Source organism: Alligator mississippiensis, chromosome 6 (assembly GCF_030867095.1).
Source record: "Alligator mississippiensis isolate rAllMis1 chromosome 6, rAllMis1, whole genome shotgun sequence".
NCBI classification, from domain to species: Eukaryota; Metazoa; Chordata; order Crocodylia; family Alligatoridae; genus Alligator; species Alligator mississippiensis.
In genome coordinates, this window is record NC_081829.1 from 40,780,274 (window position 1) to 40,808,177 (window position 27,904).

Consider the following 27,904-nt stretch of genomic DNA (forward strand, 5'->3'; position numbering starts at 1 on the left):
TGGATGTCAGTTTGACACCTTACATGGGCATTATAAGATTTTTGTTTACTTTTAAAAAAAAGCAAAATCTTCAGCTGTCATGGGATTTCCCATGCTTATGTTTGCCATTGCGGGTTACGGCTATCTGCCTACTGTCATAACGAGCCTCTTTTAGTATGAATACTTGGAATTAATAGTGAATTCTCTGTTATGCTTAATACACTCGGTCTCCAGGCTCTGATATTTGCTCCTAAGAACAAAAAAAAGTAATAACTAATCAAGGAAGTAGGTGTAACTCTAGAGAGGAGCAACCACAGACAGCATCCTGTTGCTGAAGGAGCTGTGCTAAGGGACAGCTACTCCAACCTGCCTTTAATGTTTTCTTGTTTTAAAATCCCAACTCCTTATGAATATTTACACATGCAAAACAGGATTCTATGTTCATATGCAATGGGTTAGGAACAGACTACATCAAAATATTTTAGCATTCCATTAAAAAACAACTGCCATTTACTTTCAGCAAACTTGGTCTTGGTCCTTCAGTCCCAAGACAAGTGAACATTTCTCCTTACATTGGTTTGCTGGCTACTTTCTGCTTTAGCTGGTATCACTTTCACATTTCTGGCACAGCACTTCCTAAACAAACAATAAACAACCTGCAAGATTCCCTTAATAAAGCTACAAGAAAGTAATCTCTGTGATCACAGCCTCTGCAGACCAAGATTAAGGCAGAGATTAGTGGCTGCCAACCTTTTTAGATTCAGGGAAGCCCTCATAACTTTTTCTAATTTTACATCATCCCAGATGAGAAACACTGTTGTGCTGCTACTGCTTACCTCATTAGTTTTCAATTGGAGTGTTGCCACCTCTACAGTGAGATGGAACTGCCCTGTGCACCTTGTACACAGTCAGATAAGACTAAAGCAGGAAGGGGCACCAGTCCTCCTCCCCCTACCCCCCAATACACACACTCCTCTCTGAAACAGAGGCGCATGTGACAGTTCCACCTACCCTGCACACCTTGTTCAAGGAAAAGGTTGAGGAGGGAGCACACCAGGAAGGACTGCAGCAGGACCAGGCAACTCCTGCCTTCTTTAGGCTGTTTAAGAGGGAGCAATAGATCAAAATTGTATAGCAGGAAGAAAACAGGCAAAGATTTGACTTCTGTTAAATCAGCTCTTATGCTGATTCAGCAAGTTACCATACTTACTGGAAAAATAGTGCCGTTTATTTCAACTCCGGTATTCTGAAGCGTTACTATATTTGAAACCCAAAGCCAAATCTCAAACCCACATGTATTGAACGCTTATCCATCTAAGAGGTGCACAAGATACATTAAGGTAGAAAACAATGAAGGAGACAAAACTGCTATGATCAGAATTTTTTTTATTGTATCCCTACAAAAAGTATGTAAACATTAGCATACAGATCCAGAGAAATCAACATAAAGATGCATGAACTGTTGTTTTAAGAACACATCAGGAATACTTCAACAGTTTATAAATTAATATATACAGCAACGAGTTTTCATAATTGGATAAGAACAATTCATAACTGAGAAATTTAGGTGCAAGAGCTGTAAAGTGAAACAAAATTATTCTGACACCTAACTTGATTATGAGACCACACTGCAATGTAACAGACTGCAAACCATTGTTACATGTTGTCATTCAGTTTTGCCACTAAAACACAGTATAAAACAATAGTTTTGGTAAGAAGTTTAATTATTTTTTTATTTGAACTTAGTTGACAAACACCCTTAAAGGAATTAAAAGCACCGAGTATTCCATAAACAGTTTTTTAGATAAGTGAAATCCCAGCTTCGCAAACTGCATGATTAGCCCATCAGTACTCTCCATTTCTCATTATTCTGAGTGCAGCACCAAAATAGATTTCTGGCTAGACAGAGTGCTCCAGATAGTTCAGAAATGGTTGGGGGTGATTGGAAGGAGGGAGAAGGCAAGAAATCAAGATGCAGAGCAAATATTACACTGACCCAACATTTTCTTTTTGCCTTTGATGCAGCATCCTGTGCAGTTTGTTCTTAAATTAAAGAGAAGCTGGCAATATAATGCTCTTGTTAATTCCATAACCCTGCCATGCTGTTTTGCTTCAAATCTTAGGAAGTAATTAGAATCTTCGAGCTGCATTTGCTGTTACACTGCAAGTACCCTGCAACTTTTCCCTTCCAAAAATCAAATATGGAAATAAGGACACAGGAGCTATTAAACTTCAGATCTTTCAGGTAAAAATATATAAATTAGAACAAGTTATTATCTGCACTACTATATGTAGGTGTTCTACTGTAGACTTGACTGTGAATAGCCACTGATATTTAAGTACCATATTGTCTGACCCTGCTCAGAGATCTGATATTGTGCTCAAAATGTTGGTTGTCAAAACTTTGCTATCTATACAACATCTCCAAGCATAGTTGATATTTATTGAGCTAATTTAGGAGCAACAATGATAAGGAAAAACTGGCCAGAAAAACCTAACATATAAGCAGCTATACTTCTAACTTGAGGTTAAACGGTAGATTGCTTACTAGAGGCAAAATACCCATCAAAATCAATGGATTTTGCCCTGTGGTGCTATATTACATTTATGTACCTGAAGTTCTTTGGAACTTATTAATATATTTCTTTAATATGCTACAACAACATTCATTTGGGTCTGCAGAGATAGTAGTAGTATAATTCTTACACTTCTTTCTTTTACATACCTCCACTGTATTACATATACACCCTTCTGTACTTCATAAAGGCACACAGATTTTAGCTCTCACCAGCAGCAGCTGTTTTAGGATATTTTCTTTTTTGTAATATGGAAAGAGCTCTCTCCCAATAATGTCCAAGCAAATATAAGATCCTAGTTCTATTTACTTTGTGTGCATATTTTGTGTGACCTACATGCACTTCTGTGTATATTTTCAGTAAGGGATATTATATGACAGTTGATTTGTAGCTATGTATCTAACATAAATATAGGTATATTTATACCTGCAGCAAGCAATTTTGGCTTGAATAACTTCAAATGCAGCATTGCGTTCAAGACCCTGTTCATAGTTATAATAGGTGGCTCCTATCACAATTGAAAAAAAAAAACAAAAAAAAACCAGAAAAACAAAACGGGAGTATGTTCCCTCTGTTTCCTCTCATTTTAATTCTGTTTCTTTTTTCTTATAATTCTAGCCCTTACTTTAATTTCCCACTTTGTCTCCTTATCCTGCTTTCCTCAGGTATTGCTAAGTCAAACAATGGAATGTATAGGCGATGCTGTTATTGCTTCCCCCAAATCCTTGCTGTCCTTAGACTTCCGCTTTTTATTTTAAAGAACAGGAAGTTTTTAAGATAAAGAATAACAAGCTGAAGAACCCTGGTAATCCCAAGGAGGGAATGGATTTGTTAGAACCTCTAACAACATGGATAATTATAAAGCTTTGCTCCATCATCCTTGTGAGTCACATGGCTATGTGTATAATAGCAACCACTTTGCACAGGAAATCCATATAATTTATAGAATCTCTTGAAAAGTAAAAGCAAGGGAGAGCAAAAATAAATCCCTTGCAATTTTTAAGTCAGTCTTGGCATCTGTAGAGTCTGAAGGGTAGCAAGTGTAGACCAAAATCAACAGATGACCAAGAAGAAATGCAAATGGGTATTACTGACCTAATCATTTCTGTAGGTAGATGATCAGGGTTTACAATGCAGACACAAAAAAAAAAAAATCTGGTTTGAAAGTTGTTTTTTTTAGGATAGGGTGGCATATAGGACTACAAATGTAGTATTATATACATTGATACTATGTTAAGCCAATCCATATATTACATCCAGCAAGTCACACAATATATTAGAGGGCGAAAAGGAAAAATATCCTCAACATAAATGTTTACTCTAATCCTCAAAGCACAATCCTTTTTCTTCTTCCTTTTCCTCATCATCTGTGGAATCTGCATAGGATTCAATGGTGTTATATAAGAAAGCATAAAGCTTGCCATCTGGTCCTGAAGTGGAGCAGCTTCTGCATTCTTCATTATAATATCTAAGCAAGAGCCTATACACATCCCCTTGAAAAATAAAAGAAAATATATTTTTACTATAATTAGGAATGCAACAAAATGATTGTGCATCCTATATATCTATACACACACACACAAACTATATAGAAATCACAGTGTAGAACCCGGTGCCTGCACTCCACAGGGAACTGTGTTATAATTTGTCCACTACATCAGAACCTGGACAGACACTGTCTTAACCACTTCTACTCAGTTCTCTTCACAAAACCAGTTTACCCAAGTTTTGTGTGAGAACTGGTGAATCTCACTAACAGTATACATGCATGTGTGTGCATGTGTGGGTACACATGCAACTGCTGTATGAATTTAAACAAGACATTACAAACTGATTATTTTGGCAGTTTATTTGCAAAGACTGATATTCAGTCAGTTCTTTGTTTCCTGTACAAAAGTTAAAGACACTGCTATGAACTATAACACAGCAAAGGATGCATTCCCCTCACATTCTCTGCTCAGTAATTGCCAAGGGCCTGCAAATTATTAGGTTACTTGAAATATCAGGATTTCCAGAATTCCAACCACAGTGTTATGAAATAGATTAGTATAAAGAAAAAAACTGGGTCTATTTTATTTAAAAAATGAAACATGCCTTTTGAAATTCTCTTTAAAGCTCCAGCATGCCTTTAGCTGTTGCAGACTAATTTCTATGATGGTAGAAGTTTATGGCCACTTCTGCCACAGGCCTAGGCTATGCAGTAATTGTTTCTTGCATAGATTTAAAATACTGGTTTCACTTACTTGGGTTGACTATTTTATGACAACAGTGACTACAGCTCTTATGGTGCAACCTTCTTACTGGAGAAGAATTATCCCTCTTAGTGTGTAACAGCAGAGAGGATTATTTTATGCTTACCAACAGTTTGGCTCTTCTCACAGAGAAAAGTGTGCATGTTGTAAATATCTCTCATCAGCTCAGCATCTCCAAAGGTAAAGTAAACCACATCTCTCCCAGCTTCAGCAGCTGCCAATATCTGTATTAAGGCTGAAACAAAGAAAAAGAGGTAACACGGTCCACAGGTAGACTTTAGATTTTTAGGGTCAGAAGGGACCTCAGTAGATCATCAAGTCCAACCCCCTGCCCTGGGCAGGAAAGAGTGCTAGGGTCAGATGACCCCAGCCAGGTGTTCGTTGAGTCTCCCCTTAAAGACCTCCAAGGTAGGGGAGAGCACCACCTCCCTGGGAAGCCCATTTCAGACTCTGGTAACCCTTACTGTAAATAAGTTCTTCCTAATGTCTAGTCTAAATCTGCTCTCTGTCAGTTTGTGGCTATTGTTACCAGTTACTCTGTTTACCAAAGTGCCACTTGGAGTATCTCCTATATCTTGCTAACCCCCGCCCCTGCTGACAGCCAGCCAGCTGGTAGCCAGCCAGAGTGTCTCTATGGCTTGCCCTTGACACAGTGCTGAAACACACTGCCTGCTTGTGCAGGGCAAGCAGCCAGTGCAGGCCGCAGTGACTGGGACCTGGGCTCCGTGCCAGGTAGGCAGGGGGAGGAGGGGGCCTGAGAAGGGGGAAGGGGACCATGCGGGGACCATCGCCTGGCCCCTGCCCATGCTTGCTCCTGATAGCTGCCCCCCGCCCAGCGCCAACCCCTACTTGCTCTCCCAGCTCCCCGATCACTGCCCCACCTGCTCCCAGCTCCCCACTGGCTGCCTGCCTGGCCCCAGCCTCTCGGCACTCAAAGAAACAAAAACAACCCCCAAACCTCCCTCCCCACAAAAAACCCTGGCACTCATCCGCTGTAGCAGCAGCCGTTGTGGCTGCTGGGAACTCATGGCAGAGCCCCACCACATGGCGCGGGGCAGCAGGGATCGAACCCAGCCGCCTGGCACCCACGCTGCCACTGCCCCATGATGTGGGTGCAGTACAGCTCCCTGCAATGTCTGGGAGCTTGGGCGGAGCGATGCCAGGCTCTGGGTGACAGCTGGAGCTGCCCCAGCTCCCAGACAGTGTGCGGCGCCCTGCCGAGACACACTGCACCCACACCAAGGGGCAGCAACAGCACAGGTGCCAGGGTCGATCCCTGCTGCCCCCTGCCCCCGGACTCACGCTACATGGCGGGGTTCTGCCATGAATCCCCAGCAGCCCTGATGGCTGCTGCTACAACAGGTGAGTGCAGGCCTTTTTTTTTCTTTCTTTTTTAGTGCCGGGCAGCTGGGGCGGCAATGGGCGTGGGGGCTGGAGATAAGCAGGGGAAAGAGCAGGAGGCTGGAGAGGAGCAGGAGAATGAGTAGGGGGCTAGAGACTGGGGAGGGCAGCAGGGGGAGTGCTGTAGCCCTTGGCAGGGGCTGGGACCGGGACCCTGCAGGGGGGACAGTCCATGTGCTGTGTGTGCGGGCACTGTCCATGTGCTGTGCAGGACCCACCCCTTCTAAGCAGTACCACCAGAGTCTCCCAACATTCACAGTCCCACAACTACCCACACACTGACCCAAATCCTCCACCACATCCCTCCACACCCACCCACAGACATCCCCCACACCTCCCTTCCCATCCCGCTCCTACAAACCTCACATCCCCCTATCACACACCGACCATGTAATAAGAAAACCAAAAATAAATATCAAAATGTACAAACCTTTAGGATTTATTTTATTATGATGGTGGAGGCACTGGTAGGCTTCCAAACTGCTTTAAAAAATTGTAAATATATCAATAAAACATTGCCCAACTGATTTGATCTCTCTCTCTTTCTCTCTCTCTCTATATATAGTGGTCTTCTGTTTTACTTGTGGAAGAACATGAATTTGGGGGTATTTTAAAGAGTGACTTTGGGATTTTTTTTTATCAGGGATTTTGCAGTTTTTAAATGGGGACCACCAGAATTCCTGCTAGTGAGTCACGTGGCAGGACCCACGCAGAGAAGCCTGCTCAGCGCTGGCACCTGGGACTCAGCTGGAGGTGGCTGACCTCCTGGCCACTTGGAGCCAGGAGGACATGCTTTGACAGTTCAAAGCAGGCCACCACATTGAAAACTTTTTCTGGGCAATAGCTGCCCAGATGGCCAGACGGTGGCACAAATGGCAGCAGTGCCACAAAGACCAACTGTGTAGTCACAGCCCACTGACAGCTGGCCCAGAGGTGCAGATGCCTCTAATGGCCATGCAGTCCCCATCTGGGTTTGGCGGGCATGCAGCCTTGGGACCACATGCTCTTGCAGGTGGCAGAAGGTCACAGCCAGGCCACATCCCTCACTGCCAGACTGCTGCAGTGGGTAGAAGGCACAGGGAACTGTCAGGGCTGCTTCAGCAGTCCAGCTGGAACAGGTGGTAGTGTCCCCAGGTACCAGCTGGCTGGGCCCCAGAAGCTCCTGAGAGCGAGTAGCCCTGAGCTACTAGCCAGGGCAGCTTTTTATACTGCTGGGACCAGGACAGGTGCTGGCCCCAGGCTCTAGCTCCCCCTGGCTGCAGATCTGGGAGGAGCCAGGCAGGGTTATTTTGCCTCACACCAAAGTGCATGTCTGGACACATGTGCTGGGGCAAAAAGCACTGGCTCAAATTTGCACTGTTTCTATTTGAGTTGGTGCAAAAGCATGTGCCTGTATGTGTGGACACACCCACAAACTGCATGCAGATTTTTCCATGGACAATATCCATTGTGGATGTTATCTATTTTAACTATATAGATGATGTCAAAAGGAATTTTATTTTAAATATATTACTTATGGAATTTTCCTTTCACTGCACTCTGCCAGAAGAAACCAAAAGAGGATTGGTTTTCATTATTCAGTTTGGAAGAAGTTCTTTCACTTTTTATCATGGACAGACTTAAGAAATGCCTATACTCTTTAATCAAGGGTCTTTAATAAACCCATAACTGGGCTTATTAATTGCACTCAACACGTGAGATCAATCTTAATTTGAAGATGATATTTTAATTAAACTACTGTAAAGCTTCAGTTGTTCAGTTTTACAAAAGGACCTAATTACCTAAATTGCACAGGGAACGTGATCTAATGAATCTTCACATTAATGCCATGTAGACAACGCAACTTCATTTTTAACCAGAAGCTTAAAGAGGTATTGACACTGCTTTCCAGTTCTAGCTTTACTTTTAATTGCTAAAAACGTTCCTAGTTTGGCACTTATGAAGGTAAGAGAAAAGAAACAGCCTTGAGTCAAGCATTGCGTCCAGTTCTGGGCACTGCACTTCAGGAGGGATGTGGACAACATCGAGAGGGTCCAGAGGAGGGCCACCTGCATGAGTAGGGGTCAGCAAGGCAGGCCCTACGAGGAGAGGCTAAGGGACCTGAACCTGTTCAGCCTCCACAAGCAAAGGCTGAGGAGGGATCTAGTGGCCATTTACAAACTAGTCAGGGGGGACCAGCAGGCATTGGGAGAGTCCCTGTTCCCCTGAGCACTACCAGGAGTGACAAGAAATAATGGTCACAAGCTGGCAGAGGGTAGATTAAGGCTAGATATCTGGAGGCACTACTTCACTGTCAGGGCAGCTAGGAACTGGAACCAATTTCCAAGAGAAGTGGTGCTGGCTTCTACCCTGTGGGTCTTTAAAAGGAGGATGGATGAACACCTTGCTGGGGTCGTTTGATCCCAGTGCTCTTTCCTGCCATGGCAGGGGATCGGACTTGATGATCTGCTCAGGTCCCTTCCGACCCTACCAACTATGAAACTATTGTACAACTCAAACCCTTTCCCATTTTTCATAGGGCCTGATTCAATGCAGATCCTCCCACTGGCCCCTCACTTCAATTTTGTAGATAAGATTTTTTTGCCTGGTTAATTAAGCCTCTATGACAAGTGATGTGGGTAATTATGTTCTCTTCCTCACACACTTACATATACACACAGCACTTACAAATATATTTACCTGAGCATAATGAAAGGTATACTTATTGTGCAGTAGGCATACAGAAAGCACTCTACAGATGGTCAGGTCCCTTAGATCACTGTAAAAATGGCAGGTCCCACTCTAAGATAACTTTGGCTGGATGTGATATCACACTTCAGTGCTGTAGGTTAGAGTAACATAAACATCTGTACCACATCCAATTGCAACTCATGGTAGGTCACGTTCTGCCAACATCCATGGGGCTTTCCGGCACCCTGCTCATCCCCCATCTCAGGACAGCTCTCTAGCCTCAGGAAGAGCTCATGTGGGTCTGCCCAAGCGCCAGGCCAGACTTGTCCCCAGGCTGTAACTGACAAGAGTCAGTGAAGCCCTTGTTTCCACCCCCACTATCCCCATTCCCTCCAGCCAACTATGAGAGCCACTGTCTGGTATTATAGCTCAATGCATGGATTCCATCTACCCCATCTGGGCACTTGTAATGACTGCAGCTTTCAATTAAGAGCATGATACACTCCCCACATGCCCTTGCCCACAGACCCAGGGCTGTGCCCCAGCCCTATGCTGTCACTGCTCCACAATCCTGGGGTTTCTAAGGAGACTGGCTGGGAGCTATGTGGGCAGGGTGCACGACTGGGTGGATGGAATAGGGCTGGGGTGGGTGAGAATCTGTGTCTGGGGCCAAGCCTAGGATCTTGCAATGGTGGCCGCATGGGGCCAGGGTCAGGGCCAGACCAGAGCTGTGATCTGCTCCCTGCACACCCCTGCCTGCAGAACTGGTGCCCCTTGTCAGGGAATGCAGGCAGTGGATTGTGGCTCTGCCCAGGCCCCAGCCCTGCACTATCACTGCCCTGCGATCCTGGCCTCAGCCACCCATCCTGTTCCCAGACACCGCTCTCCACCCATCCACAGCCCCATCCCACATAGGGAGTTTTTGTGAACTATTGTGCAGGAGGGAGGGCAGTGCTGACCCAGTCCATGACAGCTCAGCAAAACTCTTTATGTGGCTCTTGGGCCCAAATAACTGCTCACTCCTGGGTTAAAGTCTGTCATGTCATTTGGACTAATACCCTAGAGTGCAGGAAATGTATGCGTGTGTGAGTTGTACAGCCTCTTACGAGTCTCTGCACAACGTTAAGTACAGTGTCAAGCCTTGTAGTGCAACAACTTCTGGACCATACAGGAGCACAGTAATCTAATGGGACAGATATCCTTGCAAGTGCAGTGGTTCTGAGCACTTTAAAGTTGGCACCGCAAGTTGTGCTGTCTAAATAGCTTAAGGCAGCTACACATGCAGAAAATTTACTGCTGACCATCTAAATGTGTTTATAGGTGAGGTAATGGTCTAATGCAACTCCTTGGTAAGTTGATATGATCATGGGAAAAGATATAGTTGCCTACTCTGACATTCAGTGTGCTCTTGACTTGATGACTATCCACGTGGAAGACTGATGGGACTGATTTATTGATGTTCCCCACTCAGTCTGTCAGCATGTGCGCAACTGCCAAGCCATGCGGTAGTATCTTTAGTGGTCATGTGCAGTTCCTGGAGTCCACTACTAAACTTAGTCAGCGGGTAGTCATCAACAGTATGTAACATGGTGTGTGTTTTACCACAGCTAGTCTGGGTTGTCACGAAGACCTCAATGGTGGAGGTTGTCTGCAGACAGACCTATTCGGCAAGGCCTACTGATGGCGTAGCAGGTTGAAGCCAGGTGGGCAGACTGTAGAATAGGGGTTGCCAACCCCTGGCATGTGTGTGGAGCATGGCACACGAGGCCATTTTCCTCGGCATGAATTGGGGCCGGGGCTGGGGAGGCAGCAGCTGTTTGCAGCCTCCTGGCTGCAGCTGGCCCAGGCTGCTCCCAGCATGTGGCTAGGAGGTTGCAAGCCCTGCTGGGAGCAGCCTGGGCACCATGGCTGGCAGCAGTTACCTCAGAGCTGGGGCTGGCTGTAGCCAGGAGGCTACAAACAGCTGCTGCTTCTCTGCCCTGGCCCCAATGGGCACAGTGCTGGCACCTGCTGCCTTCCTGGAGCCCAGGGCCAGGAGACAGCAGCTGTTTGTAGTCTCTCAGCTGCAGCCAGTCCAGGCTCTGGGTAGCTGCTTATAGTCATGGAGGTGGCTGGAAGGATGGAAGCCCTACTGCTATCAGCCCGGGCTCCGTGGCTATCAATAGCTACCCAGAACCTGGGCCAGCTGTAAACAGCTGCTGCCTCCCCAACCCTGGCCCCAGGGCAGCACGCAGGGTTGTGCCCCTTGCTGCTGCCCCCACCTGCAGGGGAAGTGCAGCCAGAGCAGCAGGGAGCTGAGAACAGCAGGCAGCTTTCTGTGCACCCCGCTATGCCCTGCCGTGCTGGGTTCCAACGCTGCTCTGCAGAAGCGGTGGTGAGGGCAGCACAGCAGGGAGCATCGCAGGTATCTGCTGCCTCCATGGAGCCTGGGGCCGGGTGGCAGCTGGGGCCAGGCAGCAGCTATTTGCAGCTGGCCCAGGTTCTGGGTAGCTGCTGTTAGCCACGGAGCCTGAGTTGGAGGGCAAGGGACAGCAGGCTGGAGGACAGGGGCTTTGGGTGTGGGGCAAGGGGCACAAGCAGGGCATCCCGCCCTGTACCCCTGGTTTACAAAGGAACCTGAAGACAGGCACTGTTTTCCTTGACCTCACAGCAGGTCCACGGAGCCAGGAAAGAGTCCAGTGGAGCCCACTCCCAGGGGCAGCAATGCAAGAGGGGAGGGAGCCAGGCTAGGGCCAGCATTGACAGCCCACCTTCCAGGGCCAATTCTCTACCCCCAGCAAGTGGTGGTTACAGGCACAGGGCCCCAAAGAAAACAGGTGGAAGGGGCATCCTAACAGCGCACTGGGCCAGGCTACTGCAGGCCTGCAGTAGCCTGCAAGAAATGACAGCCCCCTGAGCTCTGGTCCAAGTTCCAGAAGGGGCAACGTTTTACAGTTTTTCTTTATCATGCACATGAGAAGTTTGGCAGATGCAACATTTAATTAAACTAAGGCTGCGGCATTCCCCCTACTGCCCAAGGTTTCATGTTTAAGCTAAGCCTCCCATGGCTGGTCACCTGCCTCTCCCTCTCAACATCATAACTGCCGGTACAGCCAGGATCTTTTCTCACTCTCTCAATGTTAAATAAGACGACGGTTCTAAGTTTTAGAGCAGACAACATTGCAGTTGTTGCACACTGGAAGTTTGGCAGCTTCAACATTCCCAAATCAAAATGAGGCATGTCTCTTCCTTGTGCTGCATTCCCCTACGCCCTGGTTTGTGCCCCTTGGGAAGAGGGGGTTGAGGAAAGGGGACAGTGCCCAGGCAGCTGAGACTGTGGGCAGCACTGCCTGGGATGTGGGGCCAGAGGATCTGGGGCCCAGTGCTGGGGTGGGGACACTTGAAGCCCTCTGGCCTTACTTATTCAAGGAGGACTCCCAGCCTACACAGGTGAGAAGGCAGTTAGCCATAGCCACAGATCCAGACATCCTGGTATGGTGTGGGAACCACACACATCAGCATGAGATTCACCCTCCCCCATCCCTGTGCTGCATGTGCTCATGGTGCCAGGCCCAATGTATAGTTGAAATGCTCCTTCCCACAGACCAGCTGCCCCCTATAGGACCTCATAAGCCAGGGCAGGAAGGGGTAAAGCTGGGCCCCTGATGAAAACCAGGGGCATGATATCGCTGATGATGAAATCAGGAACCCCAGGACCATAATGTTTGTGCAACTCACCATTCCTCAGGGTGATGGAGAGCAAGAGGTAGGCATTGTCCTTATCAGCCACATGGAAGTCAGTGGCCCAGCTGTGCCCTGGAAGCCTGGGTTCCAAGCGTGTACATGCGTCCCCATCCCTCCACCCCCACCCTAGGTGTCTGGGACACACATACACACAACCCAGGTGTCACAGCAGCAGGATGTTGGGGACATGGTGGCTCATGGCCAGCAGCCAATCAGGGGTGGCTTGGCCATTCAGCTCTACTCGGGAGTCTTCAGCAGCCCCAGGAGCCCATGGGACATGCTGGGAGGTGTGTGAGAGCCCACTAGACTCAGGCCATGCAGGTAGACTCTGAGCCTTCCCCCTCCCCCCACAAGGGCAAATGTGTGTTCTGCTTCTTCTTGACCTAACCCTGCGTGCTTAAAACTCACAAGGTAGAGCACTTCTGCTACAGGCTTCTTGAATGCCAGCACTTAGCCTTACTGCTTATTTTTGTAGTTTCAGACCTGCTCCTATCAACTAGAATACAATAAAAAAAGCCTAATGTTCCTGCTTTAATATAATGACAATAGCAGCTTGGAAGGGGTTAAACTGAAGTGGGGCATCTTCAGAAAGAAATGCTAATACATCTTCCCCATCCAACCTTCCTTTACTTGGCCCCTGTTCTTTCAGTATCTATTTCAAAATTGCTTTCCTTTGTTTTTTAAACCATCTGTGATCAGATGCCTGCCTACCTCAAAGACCCTGAACTCAAGCCCACTAAGGTCAATGGTAATTACTGCATTAGTTTCAACCAGTTTTGGCTTGGACTCTTACTTTCTTTACACTCCTCTCTAGTTCCGTCACTCTGCCAAGTTACATTATTGTTGGTGTGAAAATTTTCCATTTAGATCATACCTACTCAGAAATTTTCAGTCTCAGTTTCATCTAAAAATCATGCCTTTTCTCCCTTTTATGGAGAACAACTAGCAAATTGCCAGGAGGAAGGCAGCCGGAGACAGAGGCCTGTGTCCGCACCCCCGCCCCACTTTCACAGCCAGGCCCACTCCTCCTCTCCCCCCCTGCTGCTTCATGGCCAGGCAGGCTGGGCTGGGCTGCCCCTCCCTCTGTCTGCTGGCCCCAGTGCCCTCTGTTTGCACTGTCACCACCACCTAAAGGGTCCGGGGGGGGGGGGGGGGGGGAAGGGCGTGGCTGGAGGCACTGGCTTTCCCCCCCTCCCCCCTGCTCCATTATCACAGCCTGCAGGGAGCAGGGGGAATTGGGCCAGCGCCCTCCTTCTGTTGCCACCGCTTGCAGGGACGGGGAGTGGGGCCAGCAGTGCTGGCCCCGCCCCCACCCACTCCACTTGCACTGCCTGCTGGAGGTAGGGACAGAGGCCCAGGGCCAGGCTCACTCCCCCTACTGTTGCCCCTGCTGTTTTGGGGCTGGGGCCAGAGCCATGCCCCCCAGGGGGCCAGCAGGGACAGAGCCCAGCATCCAGCCCTGTGCTCCCACTCCCCTCATCTGGCCCCACCCCCCCATTTGGGCCCAACCCTGTTCCCCCAGGTGGTTAGGGTTTGGGCCCAGGGCCGCTCCCTCCCCTTGCTGTGGCGGCCCCAACCCCATTCCCTGCCCCTTGCGCTATCGCCATTGTCTCCTCCATGGAGTGGGGGTTGGGTGGAGTTAAGGGCAGGCCCAACCCCTCTGTCCCCACCATCATGGCAGCGCTCTGTGGCCTGCTGTCCCTACTGCTTTATTTGCACTCTGATTGGCTGGCTCACCCCCTTGATGTGCTCCTGGGTAGGAGCATGGCACAGGTTGCACCAGGCAGGAGTGGGCAGGGTTTGGCCACATGCAAAGCACTGTGAGGGCAGCTGCATGCCAGATACAATCAATATAAATTGGTGGCCACCTGTCCACGGGCTAGATCAAATCAGTTGGCAGGTCAGATCTTGTCCACCCCTGTATTAAACAGAACAGTTGGAGATCTCTCTCCTGGCATCTCTGAACCAATAATGGTGAATGCCAGAGAGGGTAATAAACAAGTGACAGATTACTGTAGATATATTCTATTCAATGCTTTCCCTCTAAAATAGCAGTTAGCAATTTTTTTCAGGTTGTGGGCTGGAATGACCCTGCTTGAGTCACAAAGAGCTGGATGGGCACTAGGACCCAGCTACCACTGTGGCTGCTTCTGCTTCTTCCTACAGTGACAAGGGAAGAGTGACAATCAAAGCCCCCCACTACCAAAAGCTGCTGAGGCCTCTACTCCACAGGCCAGATCAACTGGCTCCAGAGGTTGGATCCAGCCCATGAGCTATAGGTTGCCAACCCCTACTCTAAAGCATCCATTTCTGCCACTGTCAGAAACAGGCTACTGGGCTAGATGGACCATTAGTCTGACCCAGTTTGGCTCTTATGTTCTGATCTTTTCTACTCTGAGAATGAAGTGCTACTTATGTCCACCATTGATGCTATTTAATGGTACACAGCAAAATGATGTTACAAATGAAGATCACAAGTGAAGGGAACATTGCAGTTAATAAACTCTGCTTAGCTTGAAACCAGGAAGAAGCACAACCACAAAATGGTGTGGGTAATATATGCACACTGCTGTAAAATAAGATTAAAATGTATATAATTTTCAGAATGTGCAACTAAACTTTCTATCTTTTAAATATATAAGCATACAACCTGCAATTGGGTAGCCCAAATATACTTTGAACTGCACCTATCATACTACATAGAAAAGTAATTTTCTTGCTCTCAAAGTGCAATTTTTTTTATAAACTATATCAGCATCAAGATGACTACAGCAGGAGAAAATAATTCCCGTCTCCTTTCCCCTTATTGTCTGTTCCACACAACTGTCACATCTTTCCTGCCCAGAGCAGGGGGGCTGGACCCAATGATCTCATGAGGTTCCCTCCAGCCCTAAACTTCTGTGAATCTGGTCTAAAACTAAGCCTTGGATCCCCTAAAGTTCCAAGTCCAGGCTTGTTATGACACACTGAATACCTCATGAGACTTAATTTTTTAAGGCCTGGTCCCTAGCAAATCCAGGATCCAAACTGGATATAGGATATAGTCTACTTCAATATAGTAGAGAGAAAGGCAATTACACTTCTCTAAAGAAAAAACTAAGTTGCCCAGGGGTTAAAAAAAAGACGGTTTTCAATAGCTTTCTACAGAACAATGGAGAGCTACCTCAAGCACCTCTCTCTCCGATGGCAAAGGAAGCCACTGCAAACCTTTAAATATCATGGGAACAAGTGTATTATGGCTGTTGGATTGCAATAAATCAAGGAAATACATAGGATAAGTATGTCCTTAACCCTTTATGTACTGCATGTACTGGAAAAATTATCACAAACTGCAATTAGGAAAGAATACAAGCATTTGTTGCATAATATGGTTCCCAGAGGTAAACAATACAACTCTCCTAAATATTAAAGGAGAGTTTTCTAAAATCAGAAAAGAGCTATGAGCTACCAAATCTATGGTAACTCCATATCCTCTCCTTTGAGTTTCTTTCTACTTGGTATCAAATGCACATAAACCTGTGGATTCATACACCAAAAGAGCATCCAAATATAGTAACTCTGGGTAGGGACAAATGTACTTTTTAGCTGCTTTTAAAGGAGAGGAGGGAGCTGCTGCTGCTCAGGAGTACACACTAGCTCAGGGGCAGGTAGTCATTTTGGCTGGCAGGCCACTTAACGAGTTTTGGCAAGCTGTCGAATGCCACACACAAAACAAGTAGGCATCATTTTAACAAATTACAGATAAAAAACAAATTGTATACTAAAAATCAAACATCGACTATAACAAATTTTAATTCTATTTAAAAAAAAATTCTGTCCTGATTTATGTGTTTTTGAGTAGTGTATATAGAGGTGATTGCATAATAGCTCAAAATAAAGTTTCACTCTTGTATATTGTGTGTGGGGGAGGGTGGAGGGAGTGTGCAAGTGTGGGGGGGCTGCCAGCGCATTAAGTCCCAGAAGCCAGCTGGGAGTGGGGGGGGGGGGGGGTCCTGGGAGGACAGGGGGCATGTGCAGCAGAGCTTGCCCGCATGGTGTGGTCCACACCCCTCTCCTCTTCTGGCCTGCAGTTACCCCTGCAGTGTCCCACACAGAGCTGAGCCCCTCCAAGGTTAGCCTGCACTACACTCCTTCCCATGCCTGCTGACAGCCCTGGCCCTAGCCAGTGCACACAGCTTCCTGCCAGAGTTGCTCCTGGTGCAGCTGCAGCCACCCAGTTACTGCTTGGCTCTCCCTGCCTTCAGCAGTTCCTCCTCCTCCTCCTGCTATGCCGCTCTGCGCAGCAGGTAACACAGGGAAGTGACAGTGGCCATGAAGACATGTACCAGGCACTCCCTGCCTAGCCAGACCAGAGGAGGCTGCAGCCAGATTGCTCCTGCTCCTGGCTTTAATCTATTTTATAAATCAGGAATATCAGGAATTATTTTCTTTGCTTTACTGACTGAGAACTTGAGTCAAGCTGTATTTTTATACATCGTTAATGCAGTGGTTCCCAACCTTTTTTTTCCCTGCGAACCGGCACAGGGGAGTGACCGGGTGCTCAGAGCTGGCTGCCTCCTTCCCGAGGATGCCCTGCCCCAGTTTTAACCCCCCACGCCCGGAAGCCACTCACCCAGACGGACAGACGGGGGTCCAGGCGGGGGGCTTATGCCATGACCTGGCAGCCAACCCTTAGTCCAGCGGTTGGGAACCTTGCATGGATAAAGGCTATAAGAACAGTGTACAATAGTATTTAAAAAAATTAAATAAAACCACCAGGTGTTACTGAAATCCATTCTGAATAACTGGGTACAATATCTGAGGATAATTAATACTATTTTTGTTCTTCCGGTCTTCTGTGAAAATGCTTTAGAATCCCAAGCTGCATTTCAGAGCACACCAATACGCATCAGTCAACATCACGCTAAAAAGTGTACAGAATTATTTCCAAAAATATTATTTCAAAATAATACAAGTTTTTAACTGCAACGACGGCTTGATCACTGCCACACAGTGTCAGCTTGTAAAGTCTAGACAAGTGAGTCATAAAAAACAACTTGCAAAACTGATAGTTTTACACTACCTCCCATAATGAAAGATCCAAAGCTTTTTACAACAATCTTTTCTCAGCACCATAATCTCAGTTTACAGCAGGGTTGAACCACTGCCAAATTTCCCATATATAACAGTGATGCAAACAGCATTTTAGGATGGGAGGAACAGTAAATACCTTTTGTACGTGACATTTCATAGTGCTTTTCATAGACTAAATATAATGTGGGATTGTATTTTTCCACTGCACAGGACTACCAAATCTACTCTTTTTTTCCAGTTTATTTAAAAAGCAGTGTTAAGCCTCTTAGTACCAGATCAACACCAACTCAAAAGGAAAAAAAATGTTGCCTTGTGAATTACCAATACCATTTCCTGTAGCACCTACCTGTTCTTAAATCCTCCTACCCAAGTATTGATCCAACAGACTCCACTTAGAACTTTAGGCAACTTTCACTGAAGTTCTTTTAGCCAACTCAAATGAAACTGGATTGACCCCTTACTTGGTAAAACTGATTATTTGCGGCTATACACACACTTTTGGTTTATACTTTCAGAAAAGCAGATATAGCAAAACCTGCTTTTCTAGCAGTATCAAATTCAAAATATTATCTTTGAAAAAAATTAAGTTTGATACACAAAGGCAGGCAAATTGCACCAACAAACAGAAAATAGCAGGCTAAATGCACTTAGCCTACTGGAGATCAGGTTGTAAATATTTCTCTCACATGAACAGGCCATAAATTTTACTGAATAAAACATCCAGTTACAAAATATATACACCTATTTTTTATTTAATTTAATTTGTTTTATAACATATTGTTAATACCCATGCCTAAAATCTACCAGGTCCTTTCTCTGGTGTTAATGTGCCATTTTGTTCTATAAAGCACTGGATGTTTGAAGTCCTACTTGTTTTACTTTTTGGCAATGTCTCTCTTCACATGGGCTACCCCAATAAATAAGATCAGCTTGGGATGGTCTTCTAGCAGTCCCAATATTTGACTTCCAAATAACCGAAAGATGAGGGGCTTTTGAGCCTTCGTTTTATGCTTTACTCACTTGACTTTCAGAGGAAACCCATATATTGTGGGATACAGTAGCATTCATATTCAAATTAAAAATGTATTAAAGCTAATCATGAACTATTCATCATATATGATTCTGGATTGCAGCCTTTGTATTGATGACCTGAACTTGGTAATCTATTCTATCTAATGGAAACCAAAAAAAATAGCTGTCATAAAATCAATGTGTACAGAATGAAAAATAGACTCTTACTGGAAAAAAAAACCCATTTGGAAAGAAAATTTATGAAGCCAGCAGCCAGAAAAAAAATCAGACTGGTTACCTGTACTTTCTAACCTGACCACCTTAAATATTCATTAGGCCAGGGGTTATCAAATTGTGGGTTGCAACCCCCTGGGGGGTTGGGAGCAACTTAAAAGGGGGTCAAAAACTTCACAGGGGATACATGCGGCAGCATGGAGCAATGGATGGCAGTGGCGGCTGCCACATGGGAGATCCCCATCCCCCACCATGCAGCACTTGGGGTTGTGGTATCACAAAGTTTGAGAACCCCTGCATTTGGCCAAACTTTAATTTCTGAAAATGTTAGATCCTCCATGAACATTTGACAATAAGCAAATTTAAATTTGTTTAGACTTATTTGCATGGTAAATTATAATTATATACAACTAAATTAGAAGATTTATGAACCTTGAGTTGTTTGCCAACCAGGAAATGGTTTCAAAGTAATGCCAGACACTGGGATCTGCTGCAGTCTAAATGCTGCCATTAAAGGGAAAAAGCTGTGTGATGTCACATGGAAAAGATTTAGGAGACAAAGGTCAGAAATACACTGCCACTAGTAAGGCAGAGTTTGGGAGACATTTAGAGGCTTAAGGGTTGCTAATATGTCCTATTTTTCCTTTAAGATGTCAAATGTGTTACATTGGTAATCAGTGGACACAAAATTATATGGAGAAAGGCACAAGTTCTCCTAGAAAAAACCCACAGACAGAGGCCCAAAGTTTATCATTGCATGCAACATTTATGCCTTCAAAACCCAAATGGGATAGGTGGACAAGTATAAACCTTGGTTTACTCAGATTATGGTCTGCTTGAGGAAAGGAACACTAATATTTTGTATGTAGAAATGAATGCACGCAACAAACACTGGATACGAACAACGTTTTCACCTCTAAGAGGCGGGAGAAGGAAAGGGCCAGGCATTAGTCTTTTCTGTAGTGGCAAACTATGCTTACAAATACAGACAACCCCCGCTTAGTGCTCTTTATTGGTTCCTGAAAAACCGAGCGTTAAGTGAAACCGAAAATATTTGACGACCCAAGAGGGCGACTGCAAGTGTTTTTAATGACCCAAGATGGAGACTGCCAGTGTTATAATGAAACTCACTGAGCGCTAAGTGGAATCAGGTATCAATTTTAAATAAGCTGCATAGCAAAACAGCGCTAAGCAAAACAGCGTTAAGCAGGGTTTGCCTGTAATAACTGGTTTAGTTTTGCAACCAAAATTATTTATACCTGTAATTTGGGTCATTGAGATATCCAAGAATTGTACAAGGTTTATAAGTACAGCCAGTACTTAAAACAGCTTTACAGACCCCCAAACAGAGGCCTAATTAAGGTCTGGCAAAAATGTGTTTGTTTTTGTCTTTTCTATAATAACCCTTAGAAGTTCTGTGATCCCAGACCCATGCTCCTTCCATTTGACCTTGCTGACTGTCAAAACAGTATTAACCTTTAAGCCCTCTAGTGTCACAATATTTAAGAATATTAAGCAATCACATTGTTTTTGTGGATTTATATCATAGATGGTTTTAACATTACTCCGGCTCTTGATCAGATGCCTGCTAGGAACATTCATTTCAGTTTTCAGGACTTCAGAAAACAAGATTTATTCCTTTTAATTTAAAGGCAGTAAAATTTTTTTCTAGCAGCTACTTGATTCCTGTAACTCCTTAAAGCTACAGTTTACCTTTTAATTTGGCATCACCTCCAAAAGCTCCACAGCCCCAGTTTCCTGTGGCTATTGCTGAAAGGTGCTGAGGGGGAACATTAGGTCGAGCAAAACCACAGTAGGCCTGCAGGAAGAAAAGAGGAATATCAGCAGATGAAATTATGACAAACAAGTCATATGTTAAACAGCAGCAGTAAACAGCACGGTTTGCTAGTGATCCAATATTCAATATAGCATTAAGCTGCCTTAAAAACTAAAAATTAAGACACTAACACTAAGCAACAACTGTAAGCAATGGACAAGTTTAAATAAATGTAACATAAGAAAATCATTGCTATTTCACTACCCCTAAAAAAGGAGTAGGAATTTTTTTAGAAAGAATCCCGAGAATAATTTTAACACTAGAACAATACATTACATGCATAGTTATACATCATTACACTAGATCCCAAGGCACTTTATGCATTTAAGCTTTGTGTAATGAATACATAGCAAAGGGCCACTTTGTCCGGCACTGAAATCTCTTGGATGATATATGGATAGTGAGTAGTTACATGATGCAACAGTTCAGCATAGAAAGAGAGACTGTTATACAGCTAAAACTAGAAGATGTTTTTAGATAAGCAAAAAGTATGTTACTTGAACTGAATGCTCCAGAACACTGCCAGTTCTCCTACTTGAACACAGAAGGCCAAGATTTCTCAATTAACATGGTTATGTAAGAGCACTTCTGGCAGTAGCGTACCAACTAACACTGGACCTGGAGCTTCAATTAAGTGCTTATGCAGATAGGACAGCTATACAAAGCAAACCAACTTCTACAGTGTTGAGGTTTCCAGTACAGTGACCCATATCTGCAGATTTTCTGCCTTCCCCCATGCCTTACAAAAATGTCACCTTTGAGGACACAGAACTATTTTATTTCTGTCTCTCCATTCCTCAAGCAATTCAAGCCCCACATTTCTCTTTGGAGGAAAGCAGTTTCTCATCTTAGATGTATTTTCAACTAGTTAAATTTATTTTTTTGAAACAATTTAAATTCTACACTGGAAATTTCAGACCATAAAGCAAAAAAGGTGGTATTAGTTATAGGTGAGAATAATGCAGTTTTTCTTATTCTGCCTCTATTGCAATTATGCTGTAGGCTTAACACACAATGCATCCCTTTTTATCTCCTGCCCAATCAGTTACTTCTCATAAAGTGCACCTTATCCCACTACCTAAGCAATCAAGAAGGATCCCAAGAAAGGGCCTTGCCAAATATAACAGTAGCTGGCTCTCTCATTTGAGAGAAACGAACAAAATGACCTTACAAGAAAATAAAACAGATTTTCCCAACAGTAAATTAACTATGAGGGTTTTTTGGGGTTTTTTTTTTTTTTAATAGTTTGTGAAGTGAAAACTTGAACAGCCTACTGCAGATCTGCACTTTCAATGTTATGAACACAACGTAGTATACTAAATTTTTATACAAACTGGATAAATCTGCCTATTGCTTTAAACTCCTGAAACTGAGAATAAAAAAAGCCACCCTAAAAATACAGGCCCTGTGAAATATTGAATCGAGGCAAAAGGGGGAAAAAATCTTTAATGTTGTTACAAGTCTTGGATAAAGAAATATGCTTTGACAAGAGATATATGTGGAAAAAGTAAATCTCCCTATGAAATTCTTGCAAAGGTATAAAAAAATTATTGAACACATTGTCTGGTACAGATTAATAAACCCATTTCTTCCACTCCATTTGAGCTGTAAATTCTGACAGATTAGTTATAAATTTAGCAGCATACCATTATTCAAGGTTTGCAGTAAAGGTCTTGCACAATAGTTCACAAATCACTTGTTCCCTCAGATGCATGTGGCTTTTTAAAGTTTCTCCCTCCAGTCAAAATATTGGTGTGTTCAATGTTGGAACCAGATTTGTAAGAAATGACAAAACCTAGCAAACATTACCCCAGCGTGTGGAATATAAAACCTCTCCTGTTGAGATAACTGGATTGATAATGGATACGACAATACAATACCATTTTGTTTCCCGCTTTCAAATCTACCAATTTATTTTGGGGTAATGACAAGAATAGTAAATACAGAAGAAAAGCTTACTTTCCAATATTTTTCCTTCTCAAACTTGAATTGGAAGAGATCTAAGGTAGCCAGCTAAGTGCTGGAAGGTGGTACCTTGCACTGCTCCACAATAACTCTTATAACCAATATAAAGGTAGAACAATCTCGTTCGAGGGAAGTCACAATAATTTCTCTCTAAAAGGTGAGACAAGGCACTGGAATTTTAAGTTTTGACTTCAGGGTACCCAATCCTACAAGAGTACTTCTACACAGTGATTGCGGAATCACCACAAACATAACCTGACTGAAGAAGCAAACCTAAAACAAACCACTTCCAAAAGGTGCTGCTTTTGAATTATGCTGGTTAAAAGACCAGATGAATTTGTAAATTGCTTCAAGGAAATAAGTTAGCTCATGTTATGTTAACTTGTCTAAAAGAGTCAGTATATTTCTGTGAATGAGCTATCATCATATTGCCATTCAACACAGTTTCCTTCAGCATTTCATAACACTGGTTAAAATATATACAATTTCTAAACAACAATATGCAATACTCCACTGGAAATAACAGGATCAATTTGCAGTCTTGAATTTAAACTAAGGCAGGGGTTGCCGGCAGGGCTTGTGGGCAGCATCCAGCCCAGAGAGCCCCGTTATCTGGTTCCTGGTGTTGTTCTTTGATCTGAATTGAGCAGGATGAGCCCTATGAGCAGGGCCTGGGACATATGCTGCAAGAGGTGCCCATTCTGGAACGACGCTGCACATGGCACCTAACACAGGCATTCTGGAACACTTACTGCCCAAAGTGCTTGCTCCAGTCAGTCTGGGACCAGCTTCTGGGGGTCCTGCATGCAGTACAGATCCCAGAATGGGTGGTACAGTCTGGCAGGTTCAGGGCCTGTGATACCTGTGGCACCCACTCCAGTCAGACTGCAGCCCTCACAATGTCTGTTCTAGCCACCTCAAGAGCTATGCTGTATGTGGCATCTGCACTGGACACTTGGGAATGCCCACCAAATATAGCACAGATCCCAGAGCAAGTACCAGTTCCGGTATGGGGGTCAGGGAAGGGGGGAATCCAGGTCCTATGGGCTCAGTCTGGCCCATGGACAAACACCAAGTCCAACGCACAGGGCCAGATGAGTTTGACACCTGTAGTATAAAGGTATCTCTAGGGCAGGGGCGGACAAAGTACGGTCCATGGGCTAAACCCAGCCTGCTAAGAACTTTCACCTGGCCTGCAACACCTACCAACTGTACCCTGCCCAGTCCTTCCATCCACAAGGCTGGGAGCAAGGTGCCCATGTATACACATGGCCCCAACATACCCTGTTGTACTTGTTCCAGCCCTCATCGGTGGAAGGGCCTGGCCCAGCCAGCACACAGCTTCTGGGTGGGGCTGCTGCAGCCACCAGAGACCTGCTTGGCTTCCCCGGTGTCCAGCTCACTCCGGACAGCAGGTAGGGAAGCAGCAGGGGTGGAGTTGCAGCTGGGTGGGAGTGTGGAACGTGGGGCTGGGGCTGATGGCAGCATGGAGCCTGTGCCCAGGAGGGGTGTGGGGACCCCTTACACACTCCCCACATGGTGCACAGCCCTGGCAGGCAGTGGCAGCAACAGCAGTGGGTGGGGGTACTCGTGCCCAGTACAGGTGCTGCTGCCCAGCACAAGTTTCTGGCCAGTGCTGCACATTGCGGTGAGCAGCACAGCTCTTGCCAGGTCATCTCTATCGCTGGTGCCCCTCACCGTGCACCCGCAGCCCTCACACTCACACAGCACAGGAGGGAAACCCCATGAGCTGGATCTGGCTGCCCTCCCTGCCCCCTGCACGTGCATGGCAGGGAGCACCAGCGATAGATACGGCTCAGAAGGAGGCTATGCTCCTCACCACAAGCACAAGAATGCCTGTTATAGAGATGACCCAGCAGGCACGAGCACTGGGAACAAGCACCCCCGCCTGCTGCTGTGCCATGGGGAGCAGTGTGTGTGGGAGGGGGTCCCCACACCCTCCCATGAATGCCAAACAACTACACCCTACCCCTACAACCTTTCAACACACCCTATGCCCCCCTTACACAGCTACACCCTCATAATCCTCCCACACCCCACCATACATATCCCCCCACAAAATAGACAAGACTAAGACTTTATTTTAGAGTTATTATGCAATCATCTCTATATACACTGCACAAACAAATCATGACAAAAATATTTTTTGTAATAAAATTAAAATAAGTTATAGTAGGTGTTTGACTTTTAATGTACGATTTGTTTTTTTTCTGGGTCTAAGATGGCAACTCCCCCCTCCTAAACAGAGTATTTCTGGGGAGACAAGAGGAAGGGCTCCCAATGGCAATGGTCAGGGGTGGGACTTCTGGTGGCAAGATGGTGACCAGGGGGCAGGGCAACTGTCATGGGGCAGTGCTACTCATGCAGCCCTTGGAAGCTCACCAAACCTTGTTAAACAGCCTTCCACCCAAAATAAAGTGCCCATCCCTGCTCTAGGAATATATACTAACTGGCAGTAATCTTTAGGGAATAAGTAGAGTATTACTGTGCCCAGATTCTCTTCATATCACATCTCTTACAGCATGTATTTGTAAATCTTACTGCTTCAGTTAGACATAATGGATTTGTTAGAATTCTGACCAGCTTATTACAGAACATCTAATCTTAGACAATATTAGTAGCCTTTTTCCAGGATTAAGATCTGGCCCCATTAAGACAAGTGAAGCTTAGAGATGAGATATTGTACCTATTTGTGAAAAGGCAGAAAGATGTATGCAAAACAGATTTACTAATTTTTATTTTCTTTCAATTATTTTCTAATGCCTAATGGCAGAACTGAGGTAAAGCAGAATCACTGGAGTTAATGGATATTGATTCCGGAAATATAACAAAGGTGGTCCAGTTGTTGATTGCCTAGCTAAATTAACGGTACTAATAAGTGGCCTAATTCAAATTATTAGAAAGAACCACAATTTCTTTTCACCTAAAGTTTCCTTCCAGACACCACAAAATTGCCTCATAGTTTACATAAATTGTAGCGAAAAATGTCTTCTGACAACTACAGTAGTATGCACCCTAATACATTATGTACCATAGTAATTTCTAGTCTCTAGAATGATTTAGTATAGAAGTTTTCCTTAACTTTAAGTTTACCTTACTTAATGAATTGTAAAATATATTTAAGTCAGCAGTTGGCTTAGTATTTTCCTCAAATATTATCAGTCTGTGTCAAACTCTCTCTCTGCCTAACAGAGATTCTATACAAAAGCAAACATATATCTAGCCTAATGTATGAAAGATGCAAAGCCTGTCAATGTAATTGGTAACTTAAACTCTGGTCTCAAATGCACTGAGGTAAGTGATTTAGTTTTCCAATTAAACTGTCACTGAAGTTTAATAAATTCATTTTTCAGGGCTTATTTTATTACTATCAGTGTAGGAATATGATGAATTTTATTTTACACATGGAACACACTTTTTTGTTTGTTTTTTTTAAACTAAGTTAGTCTGGATCAGAATACAACATGTTTGGAAAAAGACTACCTTTAAAACCACATCTTCTTAACTGGAAGATACATGAAAAAAGTTAAGCAAATTCAAGCAAATTTGGGTAAGCGAACAGAATAAGATTTGATTCTGAAAAGTGATGAATGCTTCAGACTCTGTTGAAATAAAACAAAGCGAGAGCTTCCACCAGTTGTCCTGGTTGAGTCACATACTGTGTTGTTCACCTATTCTAAAGATTAACAGTGTAAGGCACAGAAATTAATAAAAATACCTGCGTTACTTGGTTTATAGAAATATGTTTAGCTGCAGATCTTCTATCTGAAAAGGTTAGTGCTAAGGCTGTACAAGAGAGAAACCAAACAACACAACTGGCTCATCAGATGGAGCTTAATACAATTAGAACTGGTAGTGGCCAGATGAAATTATTTGGTAAAATTGAAAATGCAGAAAAACCAAACATTTCAAATGTCTTGATTTTATTCACCTGTTGTTCGGAAAAGAGAAAGACTGTAATAATATTTTAAAGAATTTTTAATTCAACTAAAATTGTTTCAGTTTAGCCAATTATTTGATACTTCAGAATGGCTGGCAGACTGGTGGAAGGACAGAGAGGAGAAAGTTATTTGCACAGTTCTAACCATGATGTAGGTATGAGAACTCTCTGTTCAGACTAACTGAAAAGGGAAGTTTAAGTTGGACACTTATTAGGGGAAGAAAATTATGCCAGAATTTGATCCTGAACTAGAAAAAGGGGAGGATAGCACATAATGTGAGAATTCTTAATGATTTCTGTATAGAAACATGAAGCACTATGTTTTTTTTAAACCAGAAGAGTAGGCTAGATTCGAGTTAATAAATCATAACTAGAAAACCACAAATGGTACAAGATAGTTGCAAACAGGGCCTTAGGATCTCTAAAGTGTATTTGAAATAAGTGCCCAATAGCCCGATTAGTTTTTACAATACAACCATTTATCAATCAGCATTCTATGTAGTAAGTTTCTTTTATCTTACCTTGCAAAATTTGAATTACGCCTTTTATAAAATGACACTAAAATTAAGTTGTCCTTTAAAGGAGTTGTTGACACTGAATGAATTATTAAGAAAGCATGACAAATTATTATTTCAGCTGTGAAATAATAGACCTTAAACTTCAGGATGGATTAAAAAATTACTAGCCTTGTTGAGCTCTCTTTTAATTTTCTCAGGAGAAAACTGATCAAGAAAACGCCTGAAATGAAACGCATCTATAGCAACAATTTCAGTGCAGCGCCTCTTCCATTCATCTCTATAGTGGGGAAAAGAGAAGGACAATGACATTAACTATTTTATACATTTCAGATAAAAAGTTTCCAAAATGACTTATTCTTTCTAGGACTTCAAGAGTAAAAATATGGAAATAATGTCAGAGAAAAGCAGTAATGTAATATCACAAGGAACTCTTCTGAAAAAGGAGTTGTTGAGGAAAATATGAGTATTTCTAAATCTGTAGGAAGAAATCCAATTACAACCTGAATGCTAGACTTAACGGTCTAATAAAACGTGTAAATACACAGACTTTACAGATGCACTGAATGATCAGAAAAATACTAATTCTACCTATATCCCCAACATCAAATATATATTTCAAGAAGCATGTATTCATTATCATATTACATTACCTAAGGAACCCTTCCAGGAACTCCTGCGCAGATCAAGGCCTGTTGACTGTGAAT

The 27,904-nt window shown here is 44.2% G+C and overlaps 1 protein-coding gene across 12 annotated transcripts in view; it reads right to left on the reverse strand.

The window, feature by feature from the left end:
• Positions 1-1,348: 1,348 nt before the first annotated feature.
• The window catches only part of PARG (poly(ADP-ribose) glycohydrolase), a 143,011-nt gene continuing 116,455 nt past the window's right edge, over positions 1,349-27,904 (reverse strand). For 10 of the 12 annotated variants that reach the window (XM_019497121.2, XM_059729802.1, XM_059729803.1 and 7 more), the window contains 4 exons: positions 27,369-27,477; positions 20,633-20,738; positions 4,914-5,042; positions 1,349-4,048 (listed from right to left, as the gene is read on the reverse strand). In XM_019497121.2, the coding sequence (XP_019352666.1) occupies positions 3,876-4,048; positions 4,914-5,042; positions 20,633-20,738; positions 27,369-27,477 (517 nt within the window). In that variant the 3' untranslated portion in view covers positions 1,349-3,875. Of the gene's footprint in view, positions 4,049-4,913; positions 5,043-17,213; positions 17,293-20,632; positions 20,739-27,368; positions 27,478-27,904 lie in introns of those variants that run through there. The other 2 variants (XR_009463023.1, XM_059729809.1) reach the window with 2 other exon arrangements.